At 39.0% G+C, this 12,418-nt stretch overlaps 1 protein-coding gene across 3 annotated transcripts in view; it reads left to right on the top strand.

The window, feature by feature from the left end:
• The window catches only part of ASAP1 (ArfGAP with SH3 domain, ankyrin repeat and PH domain 1), a 150,582-nt gene that overhangs the window by 114,371 nt on the left and 23,793 nt on the right, over positions 1-12,418 (top strand). For all 3 annotated transcript variants that reach the window (XM_065668961.1, XM_065668959.1, XM_065668960.1), the window contains 5 exons: positions 1,095-1,180; positions 3,454-3,569; positions 5,844-5,911; positions 8,861-8,968; positions 10,386-10,614. In XM_065668961.1, coding sequence (XP_065525033.1) covers positions 1,095-1,180; positions 3,454-3,569; positions 5,844-5,911; positions 8,861-8,968; positions 10,386-10,614 — 607 coding nt within the window. The remainder of the gene's footprint in view (positions 1-1,094; positions 1,181-3,453; positions 3,570-5,843; positions 5,912-8,860; positions 8,969-10,385; positions 10,615-12,418) is intronic.

Here is a 12,418-nt window from a genome sequence, read left to right as displayed (position 1 = left end):
TGGCAGAAAAAGGCCTGGGGGTCCTGGTGGACCTGATATAAGACAACAGTGTGCCCCTGCAGCAAGGAAAGCCAATGGTATTATAGGCTGCTGTAGGCAAAGTACTGCCAGCAGGTTGATGGCAGTGATCCTTCCCCTCTACTCAGTGCTGGTGAGGCCATAGCTGGAGTACCGAGTCCAGTTCTGGGCTCCCCAGTACAAGAGAGACTTTGATGTACCGGCAAGAATGCAACAAAGGGCCACAAGGATGTTTAGAGAACATGATATATGAGGAAAGGCTGAGAGATCTGGGACTTCTCAGACTTCAGAAAAGAAGGTTCAGGGAGATCTTATATATATAGGGAAGATGTAAAGAAGACGAAGCCAGGCTCATTTCGGTGGTTCCCAGTGACAGGACCATAGGCAGTGGGTACAGTTTGAAACACAGGAGGTTCCCTCTGAACAAGGGGAAAGCTTTTTCTTACTGTGAAAGTAACTAAGCACTGACATGGGTTGCCCAGGGAGATTGCGAAGTCCCCCAACCTTGGAAAGATACTTCAGAGTCATGTGGACGTGGTCCTGGAGAACTGGCTTTAGGTTACCCTGCTTGGGGAGGGTGGTGGGACCAGATGTCCTACACAGGTCTCTTCCAACTTCAACCATTCTGTGGCTCTGTAAGGGATTTAATGTAGGTAGGACTGTGATTTTGGTGGGGATTTTCCCAGGTTTTGTAGGAAATAGTGTTGTTGTGTATGCTTGGTGCTCACCAAGGTGTCATAAAGCAACAAGTAAGTGAACTCGCTCATTATTGCTTGACAGGATCCCTTGTAGTTACTAGTAGCTAAAATGGTTAAAGGTTCTTCAGGATTGTTCTATCCAGAAAAGACTGTTTTTGAGGAACCTGTGATGTCAAAGTGTGATGCTGTTTCCTTTGAAGCATATGGTGTCTTTTAAGGATCCAGAAAGGCAATAAGTATTTTCATCATAATTTCCTAATAACATTTATCCTTTGAAAGACTTGTAAAAGACTAATTGACATATATCTTGTAGGTCTGATATTACAAACTTTGCAGAAATAAGACACAAAAATCTAACTTCTATTTGTGTGTGTTTAGGAGCCAGGTGAAACAGCACTTCATTTAGCAGTCCGGACTGCTGACCAAACCTCTCTCCATCTGGTTGACTTCCTTGTACAAAACTGGTATGGATTGATTTTCATTATGTATGAAAAATGTAAATGTTCAAAGCTACCCATTGCAGTGCTTTGGACAGTGTTTGCTTATCACTTACATGCTCCTTAGATATGCTTCAGAAGAGCATAATTTTAATACCTTTGAGTTGACCCTTATGCTCCTAAGTGTGGACAGAAGTGTAGGTTAAAACGTGGAAAGCAGTTATAAAAATAGGATGAAAGGAAAAATTATGTAAAGCAAAAGAGATCAGTGATTTATAACACATTACTATGAAACAATGCAGATGAGTAGTTCAGGTAAAGGAGATGTAACACAGTAAACATTTCAAATACAGGACACACACAAAGAAATTGTAAGAGTAGAAAAAAAGGATATGTCTCATAAATTTATGGGTAGAAGCTAGATTGACTTCAAAAAAGGTGTTGTAGTAGTTAATAAAGTGTATTAAAGTTATTGACAGCCTGATCGTCTTAACTACTAATTTTCAACATCTAGGTTATTGGCTGAGCTATTCTTTGTTGTCAAGAGATATGTTCACAGAAGTGAAAAACCTTAATGAAAACACTTAAAAAAATCAAATGGTACAACATTATTTTTCACATGGTTCACAGCATAGTTAAACATTAGCTGGAATTAATTCCACCTCTCCAGTATGCCATGAAGCAAAGGAAGCGGCAGTCACTTGCTGTGTCAGGTGGTGAGTTTTGGAAAATGAGGAGAGGAAGACTGTGGAAGCACAGAAGACTCACCACAACTCCCTCAGCACGGGGAGTCCTTCCTGATATTGAAGTGCAGTCAGTGAATAGTTGGTTGTTTTCCTTCCCCACTCTGATAGCTTGTGTAGCGTTGTCTATAGGGAGTGTTAGAAGGTTTGGTCTTCTGATAACAGCACAGACTTGAAATCCATGTTCCAGGCACCATCTCTTGGGCTCTGTGGACTAGCTGAGTAACCTTCACTTTAACTTATTCTACTGCTACTCCCTCATGTTAAATGTAGTGCCAACTATTGTAGGAGTGTTCTTAAAGTAAAAAATAAAATACAGTAAAAAATAATCTACTAATATTTAGAAGCTGAGGTCATAATTTAGAACTGTTTCAGAAGCCCAAATTATTATTCTGAGCAATATTAAAGGATTTGTTATTTTGGATTATTATGTAAAATTACTTTGTTTTGTGTGAAGAAACTATGAAGCTTCATAGCATCAGGGACTGTAGCAATAGGACAAGGGATGGTAGGTTTAAACTTAGACAGGGGAAGTTCAGGTTAGATATAAGGAAGAAGTTCCTTACTGTGGGGATGGTGAGGCACTGGAATGGGTTGCCCAAGGAAGTGGTAAATGCTCCATCTCTGGCAATGTTCAGGGCTCGGTTGGACAGAGCCTTGGGTGACATGGTCTGGTGTGAGGTGTCCCTGCCCATGGCAGCGGGGTTGGAACTGGATTATCTTAAGGTCCTTTCCAACCCAAACCATTCTGTGATTCTATGATTCTATAACTATCATCCTCTATGTGTTTTTGTCAGCTGTCTGTAGTTTTGTCTCAATCTCAAATTTAAGAGCATCTTTACATCCATATGGGCTCTGCACTTACTGTTCAGTGTGGGTAATACTGAGTGGAAGTAAAGCTGTCATTTTCTGAGCTTTTCATTTTTATAAATGTATTAAATTGCTCTCAGTATGTCATGACTTTTTTCAAGAAACCTTGTTTCAGAAATTGAAAACGGAAAGAGCGCACAGTTTTAAAAAGCCCTGTGACCCCCTTTGCACAGCCTGTCTTTCCCAGTTTGTATCCTTCCGTTCCTTCTTATGACACTCTTATGCATCCTCACAGCCACCCTCTTTGTATTTCCTTGAACTTGAAGTGTGGGACTTACTAGCGTGTTCTAACGGTATCAGAATGATTTTTCACATATTTTTAATTGGGCTAATTTAGCATGTTTGAAAAAGAAATGCCAGTAAGGTGGAGAGCGAAAACCAACTGCCATGACCTTACAAAGGATTAGGTTTGAATCTCTGAGTGTGAGGTTTGTTGTTTGGTTTCTCAATGAACACCTGTAGATGCTCAATCCTTGTCAACCACAGCTCAGGAATTTCCAGTGTGCTTGGAACTATTCTTACTAGTTCTTGAAAGTAATGTTTAACTTGAAAAATATTTCTTTCTCTTTCTACTCCATATTTGTCCCATAAATTATTAATGCATTTATTGCTGCTAGGGATGCTTGCTCTGAAACGAGCAGCACTGCACACTAGATGTCTCTTGATTATTTCTTCTTTTGTGTTTAGTGGAAACCTGGATAAGCAAACAGCGCTGGGCAATACAGTTCTACACTACTGCAGTATGTATAATAAGCCTGAGTGTTTGAAATTGCTTTTGAGGGGGAAGCCAACTATTGATGTAGGTAAGTTCATTATTTAAAGCTAGGAAAAAAAGATTTACTAACATTTCTTCCTATTATTTCAGCCACTTCTGTGTTAGGAATTTGGCAACTTTACCACCAACGAGCCTAAGCGAAGTGTTCTGTTAAGAAATGGAACTTAAATTCTTAGAAGATAATAGTGGCGAACATTTTCTCATATAAAATACTAATGGCAAAGCCTAGCTTTCCTGATGCATAGTTTTCTGATGCATCATAAACAGCCTGGAATTTAGATTTCTTGTTTATATTGTAAAATTCATCTACTACTTGTATGTTATAATGCTTTGAATGGCTGCTCACGTTAATTGCACTTCAGACATATGTGGGCTTTCTGTACTCAACAGTTATTCTTCTTTTCATATTAATGTCAGTTGGCACTGGAGCTTCACCCGGAGTACCCCAGCCACTACAGTAGGTGATTAGGGAGGGGATTAGCTATTTCAGCTGCATTTCTCCCTCTGTTTGCAATCCACATGTGTGCAATAGGTATAACACTCACCATACCTAAATCAGTCCATTTTTCATCATGGCTTAGCAAAAGCTAATTAAAAATAAAATCTCTGTAAACTGTTTGCTTACACTTAGGATAATCTCTTGTTTAATAGATGCTCTCCTTTCCCTGCCATATTTTGAGTTGAGAAGGTATTCCATGAATCCAGGCTCAGGAGCTAAGTTTCATCAGCATGTCTATGAAACATTTTTGTTTTGTTAGTTCTTAGTATAGGAGGACAGCTTTATGAACAGTTGGTGCAAACTGAAGAGGATAAACTTTTATTTTTTTTTTTTTACCTTTTCACTCATTGCCATCATTTTCCTCCTCTGCCCTCTAAAAAGCTGTTGCATAAATTTAAGTTCATAGCTTGGTGGCAGAAGTCACTTGTTCCTTGGCCTTCTTATACATCCTTAGATTACGTTCTAATATTACCATAAGTCAAAGAATTTGTTGTAACCTTTTTTAACAGATATATCCCTCATTAAGAAAATGAGAAAGCTGTCTGCACAAGCTTAAACATGCCTATTGGTCCTTCCATTGAACTCTCTCCTAGGTAGATGCCAGAAGAGTGTTTGTGCCCTTTTGGGTTCTATTTTTTGTTGGGGATTGTTTTATTTCGTTTTTATGCTCTCACTTAGGAACTACGTATCTTCTCTCAGACTGGAACCATCAGGTTTATACTTAAAAATTGAAAGTTTGGAATTGGCTGGTCTCTTAAGTTCTCTGTGTGCTCGCTTCAGCTAAATACTATGTTTTCATTCCTTTCCATATTAAAACTCCTGAACCACCCTGGATCTTTCTATAAGGAACCCTCCTTCTAGGGATCTTAATTCTTTCAAATTCATAGGCCTTTTTATTATGCCTTGTACTTTCTACATAGGCTTTGTATTTTCTAGAATTCATGACTGGCATTCTGTGTGTAATATTACAGATAGACATATTTCCTTGTGAGACCTCAGTTTGACTGTTTTTGGCTCGCAGTCACAGAAACTCTTTACAATGATGTACATTTGATGTGGAGCATACTCTGTTCCAGCTCCATGGCATTCACTGCTGTACTGTAAGACTAAATTTTACCTAACGTTTGCCCACATCTGGTTGGGATGTGGGGTTTGATCTTTTCTTGAGACTTGCTATTGAGCATCTAGGAAGGATCCCATTAGGTGTTGTGCCGGAGGACCTTCAGAGTGCTCATATACCAACTTCTTTCTGATCAGGCCTTATTTGAAAAGGCAAACCATTTTACAGCTTTTAAAAAGAGGAAATTGCTAGGGAGTTTTAAAATCATTTTTGTCCAAATGTCATCTTAGAATAGGATTTCTGTCTTCAAATTCAGGCTTCAAACCACTACATACTAATCAAAGTAAAAGGTGCTTGGATCAACATTTACTGTTTTTTAAAATCTTAAAATAGTTTTCTTTTATAAGCTATTAAAGCTTTGCTTTTCCTGCTTATTCATGTAAGAGTTTTACTGGCAAAGGAGTTGAGTGGAGAATGACTAAATTTCTTTATATTCTCTGCTAGGATGGTTAGGAGGGATTTGGGAAGTGTCCCAGCAGATGCTGCTGATCAGAAAGAACCTGATGATACATGAAATGCATGAGCACTTAGAGTGGAGTCTTAAAGAGCTGCAGCTGCTATAGAGTAAATAGATGTTTTTGATCACTTTTAGAAGTTACTCTGCTAAAAATACTGAAACTTACTGAATTGAGTCTTTAATCATCTCAAAGAACCACTTTCTTGTTTTATTGTTAATTTTGTAGTCAACCAAGCTGGAGAGACTGCTCTGGACACGGCAAAAAGAGCGAAAGCTGTCCAGTGTGAGGAACTGGTAAGAAACGGGGTGGGGAAGAAGGATGGGGGATGTTTGTATGTTGAAAGATGTGGTCTACTGAAGATGGCATTGCCACTGTGTCAAACTATTGCTGTGAGCTAGCTGTATGCTAGGCTGAAGGTCCTACCATAGATGAATATTTTCTAACTTCAAAATGCAAGAGTCGTTTTCTTTGTAAGAGTTTAAGATCTTACTTGTGTTGGAAGTACTTAGTTATTTTAACCAGACCTTAAATACTTGAGAGTCTCGTTGTCACAGAACCAATAAATTGAGGCTAAACTTGCCATTCAAACTCGATTAAAGCTCCACCAACATTAACTACAGCTTTGGGATTTCACATGGATTCATCACTACACTGCTGACTTTTAAACTTTATGGCAAGTGATCCAAAATGTACAGTCACCTAAAAGGGAGGGCTCTGCCTTGAGGAGTTCCCTTGGACAACACCTTGACCTAAAGGAGAGTCCCCGACTGCAGCCAACACTGCTCCGAGGAGGAGCAACTTCAAATGACTACCCTAAGGGGCTCCATTGCTGCCCTGGTCGGATCTGAGCTGTTGTCAGATGTGGTCTTGTACACCCATGGGTTCAGGACCCAACTTCCTGTCCCTGCACCCACCAACCAGCACCATGTGTGTGGGAAAAGAGCTCTGCACATGGGAGCTCTCCTGGGATCTTGTCTGTGAGAAGAAGCTTCTGCAGGCTTTGGTCAGGGCTTTGTCTGAGCTTTTGTACCTGCCAAGCAGGTATTTGAATACCAGTTAATACCAATTCTAGGACATTTGGGCTTCTTCACCTTAAATGTTCTTCTTAGAGCAGTTTCAGAGGTTGCTCTGTACTTCTGATAGAAATTCAAATCTGTTAAGACCTTTGAGGTCCTTTAGATCCTTCTGGTCTGGATCTTTCTTTGACTTTTCCTGCTTTGGCTTTTCCCAGATGACTTTCATAGGGCAGATAGTTCAGAGATGATGGAAGTCATCTTGCAAGCAGAACTGAAATAACTTGAAATTAAAACCACCTCACAAGTGGTAGAGAAAGAGGCAAAAGTGTAATGTCTGGAAGTTAGGGTAATCAGAAAATGTAGAACACCAGCTTCTTTTGGACTTTGTCTCTCTACTGAATATGATAAGAGCATAATCATTCTGGAATTTTGAGAATATTTAAGGAATGTTAACAGATGCCACTCAAGAAACCTATTGGCATTCAGGAACTAAAGGTGTTAAAGGATTTTCTCAGGTACTCTTTTGAAGCAGTTAGCCAAGAATATGGATTCTACATCAGACTAACGAGCTTATTTGTTCGTAGCTGTCTAAAGTGCCTCTCACCAGCATGCATTTAGTAGGCAAGTGATTTTCAGTACTGCCAAGGGGATGCCAAGTACTTGCGCAAGTGGATGTGATCAGTGAGCTTATCTAGCAGCGAATAGTTTCAATTATTATAATCAAAATTCTGTTAATACCTCACTGGTTATAAGGACATAGAGCTGTTGGAGCAAGTCCAGAGCAGGCCACAAGAATGATAAAGGGGGCTGGAGCATCACCCATTCAAACACAGGCTGAGAAAATTCAGGCTGTTCAGCTTGGAGAAGAGAAGGCTTGAGTGGGGACCTTATAGGAGCCTTCCAGTATCTGAAGGGGGCCTACAGGGATGCTGGAGAGGGACTCTTCGTTGGGGACTGTGGTGATAGGACAAGAGGTGATGGGTTTAAACTGAAAAAGGGGAAGTTTAGGTTAGATATAAAGAAGAAGTTCTTTACTGTAAGGGTGGTGAGGCACTGGAATGGGTTATCCAGGGAAGTTGTTCAAGGCCAGGTTGGGCAGAGCCTTGAGCAACATTGTTTAGTGTGAGGCAACCCTGCCCACGGCAGGGGGCTGGAACTTGATCTTAAGGTCCTGTCCAACCCAAACCATTCTATGATTCTATGATGCTGTGATTATTGCGATTAACTGTAATAGAGCTTTTTATTTTTTTTTTCTTTTCCATTTGTTAACAGAAAAATTATTCCTACATTTTTCTCAAAAGTGGCAATGAGATAAGGGTAAGAGTGAAAACATCATATGAGTGATCATACTGTTTGCCATGGCAAATAAAAAACTACAAAATAAATAGCTAGATGTTTGCAGTGCGGTAGATGTACAAACCAAATTTCTCTTGCATAGCTGGAGTCTTGATTGTGTAATTCAGTTTCAGCTCAAGTGAACTCATGAATACTTATATAATGGATGGAAAATAATTTGTTCCAAATTTTATTTCAGGAAAATGGTTAAAGGCTCTCCTGAATCAAGCAGTACCAAATAGATGACATTTCAAATATCGTAGACTCGTAGAAATGATAATGGGAAATCTAAGTATTAAGAAAGAAAACTTATCTTCTCAGAATAACCATGAACTGCCGTTTTCTGGGGTTTGCTGATCAGTGAAGTAGTGGGTTTTAAAAGAATCTGAGTACATGATGTGGAATGGCAAAGTAGAGGAATTTTGTGCTTAAGACACATTGGCCTCATCCAGTGAGGGAGGGATATATTTAACTGAAAGGTAAATACTCTTTATTTCTATTCAGCACAAGGACTGTAACTTTGGAGGGATAATCTCTGTATGTACCAGAACTTATAAGTAGGTTCTGCCGTCCCTTCTTGGAAAAGAGGGCTCCAAGTGCATTTCTGCTTTTGTGCCTGTACCTTCTTTTCTTGTCGTCTAGTCAAACGCTTTTCAAACGTGGCAACTGCTACCCATTTGGAGAAAATTTTCTCTTCTGCCTTTTGGCTGGTTCTCTATACCTCAGATAAATGAAGGATGCTAATGTGTGATTTGCCCTGAAGTTGAGTTTTTTTAATGTCAGGAAAAGTTTTCAACTTCTAAATATTTCAGCTCATCGCTTGCTGGTACAAAACTTCACTGACACCAGAGGAACAGCAAATATTTTAACAAGAACCGTTCTTTCTTTCAGCTTTCTCAAGCCAAGGCAGGAAAGTTAAACCCACACGTCCATGTAGAGTACGAATGGAATCTTCGGCAGGAAGAGATCGATGAAAGTGATGATGACTTAGATGATAAAGTAAGCGGGGAATTTGCACAAAACCTGACAATTTCTGTTCTGTGGACATGAATGGAAATTATAGACCCACTTGAATATTTTTTTCCTCAAAGATTCTATTGGATGGGGCAAAACCTAGTTTTGAGGCTCATATTAAAGATTGCCAAAGTGCTTTTTTGATTCTATTTTGTCAACCTTGTCACTATGGACTTCAGCTTCAGAGGTTTTGCTTTGACAAGACATACAATTTAATCTAAATCAGCAAACGTAGATTACTTATGACTTTGCCATTTTATCCCCTTAATTGTAGGTTGTTAATTTTTAGCTGGAGGAAATCCAAAGCTTCCATATTGATTTTTTTCCATAAATTAATAAACCCGAGTTGTTGAATAAATAGCTCTATTTTTCAAAAACTGTGCTGTGCACTTTATTTCTGATTAAGAAGTAACAAAGACAAAACTTGAGGGCACAGGATAATTGCCACCCTAGAATGTGTGAAAACTTAGCCTCTGTGCCCTACTTTAGCAAGTCAGTTAATTACTCTGTGCTCTGTTTCTGTAATAAATGCAAATACTCCTCTCCTATTTCTCCATATCTCTATAGACACCTCTGTATCTCCGGGTGCTGTAGAAAGGAAATGTGGTCAACTTTTCATTTTCTGTGACACTTGGGACTGAAACATTCAGAAACCAAAATGATTTACATGTCCTCAAGGACAGGAGAGAACAAAATGATTATCTGTGCAAGAAGCCTCAGGAGGATAACACATGCTGTATGGGAGATAATAGCCTGAACCAGAGCTGCAGTAAAACAGATCATGCTCTATATACAGCCATTAACATGCAGCAGTTAAAAATTGCTCTGTAAAATTTCTTCAAAGAGCAATTGGATACGTTTAAATGAGATGTACCATTGAATATATTGCTAGTTCAGTCAACAGATAAATCTGCTGTGCCAAAAGAGGCTAATTTTAATATGCATCAGCGGGATAATATACTTGATCTTCGAGATAGCTGTCTGGTGTGAGTAAAGAACTATTTGAATGGAAAAATTATTCTTATACTCTAAAAACTTCACTAGGCTTTTATTGGTATATTATTTATTCTATTATTATTGTGTATTTTCTTTAAGAATAAACCTAACTTTGTGTGCATGATGATGTCCCTGCCCATGGCAGGGGGGTTGGAACTAGATGATCTTGAGGTCCTTTCCAACCCGGGCTATTCTATGATTCTATGTGTTGATGCTACAATCTTTATTTTCCGTTTAGAGGAGAGAATCAGTGGATCACTAAGAGGAGGAGTAGGGGCTTATTCGTCCATTAAAGAAAGAGATTAAGCTCGGTTCGTTAGAATATGCTCTGTTAACTTTTTTCCCAAACACATTAGCTATATTTACTGGTTACACCTGTATGATGCATTAATTTTTCTGTTCACAGCCTAGTCCCATAAAAAAAGAAAGATCTCCGAGACCCCAAAGTTTCTGTCACTCTTCGAGCATTTCTCCTCAAGAGAAAATGACTCATCCTGCGTTTAGCACTCCCAGAGACAAGCAAAGACTCTCCTATGGAGCTTTTACCAATCAGATCTTCGCTTCTACAAGCACAGATTCACCCACCTCTCCAACTGCCGACGCTCCTCCTCTTCCTCCTAGAAATGCTGGCAAAGGTAAGTCTGCCTCCAAAGTAAGTCTGTCTAGGGTTGCAAGCAGGAAATTTTCCACACTTGTCCTTCAGTTAGCCAGGTACGTTACAGAGTTTCAAGATGTAGCATAGTTTTTCCTATTACATTGATGCAGTAAACTGATACAATGCATGTTCAGAACTTAAAATGTCCCTCCCCCCCTTTTTTTAATGGTCTCATAACTGTACATGACTAGGTGAAAAAATAAAGTAATTCTCTGTTAAATAAAATCTGGTTTATTTTCTGTAGAAATTTTGTTCATATTTGGGAGAAGTGTTTTTAAGCATGTATAGTATTTAACAAAAATACAAGTGATCTGCAAGAGGTGCTGGTGGATAGTGCTATAGGGATGTGATGTGCAGTGTCTGGCAGAGGGGGTGAAGACTTTAGAGGAGGTGCAAGAAGGCTCCCTCTCCTTGCAGTCAGACCCTGTGGATAAAGACAAATACCAGAATGATCTGTGAAGTACCGAGCAGGTTGGTACTGAAGTTCCTTCCCTCTCAGTGCATCAAGGATCTCCTTTTCCACTTTGCTGCTAGAGGGGCATAAGGAAGGGCGGAGAAAATACTAAGCCTATTGACAAATTGTTAACAAGTCACTTAGGCACTGAAGATCTAAACCAAACATCACCCATTCTTCCTTGAGTGAAACAGCCATTTTGTTCTTGTAGAAGTATCTGTAAGGAAGGTTTGTGCTACAATTCAAGCAATCGACGTTTAGCTGAAATGAATGGGATGCTTCTTAGTAATGACACTCTTGATAGCTCTTGAAAGGGAAGAGAACTTATTTCCTTATGAGGCTTACTCTTGCAGTAAGTAGATGGTGGTTCTTTGACCTTAAACTTCAAGTTTAGATGAGGTATTTAGGAAAAAAACCTTTTACTTTAATTTGTACAAATCAACATTTTAGAAAAAAAAAATACCCTCTTCATTTTTTCACCTTTTTGTACATATTTAATTGAGAAATAACCAAATTGTGTTTTTTACAGCAGACTTGTTAGAGAAAACTTTAGTTGTGAAGGCTAAAGCATCATTAAATGTTTCAGCATTTATGCTGATGCTCCCCTTTTGTAGCACTACTATGACTTTATACTTCATTTCCTCAACTCGTAGTTAATTTTGGTTTAAAATTAAGAAATACTCTCTAAAATGTGAGAAATGGACAGAACAGACTGTATTGGCATCAAATGTCTGGTTTTACATGTTCAGATGCTGTGCTTAAGAACTACAATTCCACTGTCAGTCTTTGTCATGTACTGACAACTTTCAAATTAATCCCCTGGTGCTCTTTGTTTTCCATTAGGAGGCAAAGGGATTTTGCCAGGGTATGCAGTTTTCACTTGAGAGTTCATAACCCATGTCTCTTCATATCAGTTTCACTGGGGACTCAGTTGCATCCCTTGTAACTTTACAATGTTGACCTTCCTATTGGCATTACAATATTCTAACTGTTTCCTTCCTCCCCATTATCTTTTTCACATGCTCTAACAGTGCTACTGATTGTCCATTGTCAGGCACAGTATACTGCCTTAGGTATTCCTTCAGTCTGACCTAGGATAACTTCTTTTTGTCATAAAGTTGGAAGACTTGGAGACTAATCACAAATCCCATTTTGATAAGAAGGTCATGAGGTTTGCGTCTTGTATCTGTCTGTACACTGCTTAGTGTATTTCAGCTTTCAGTGGTTTATAATGAACTTTATTTCTTTGTCATTGCCTTTTCTTCAGGAAGGGGAATATTTACATGCTTATTTCATGCTAAGTGTGCTTTCAAGTTTTAAAAGATTAGGC

Source organism: Lathamus discolor, chromosome 2 (genome assembly GCF_037157495.1).
Source record: "Lathamus discolor isolate bLatDis1 chromosome 2, bLatDis1.hap1, whole genome shotgun sequence".
Taxonomy (NCBI): Eukaryota; Metazoa; Chordata; class Aves; order Psittaciformes; family Psittacidae; genus Lathamus; species Lathamus discolor.
Note: the sequence above shows the minus strand (reverse complement) of the source record. Positions and strands in the feature narration are given on the sequence as shown.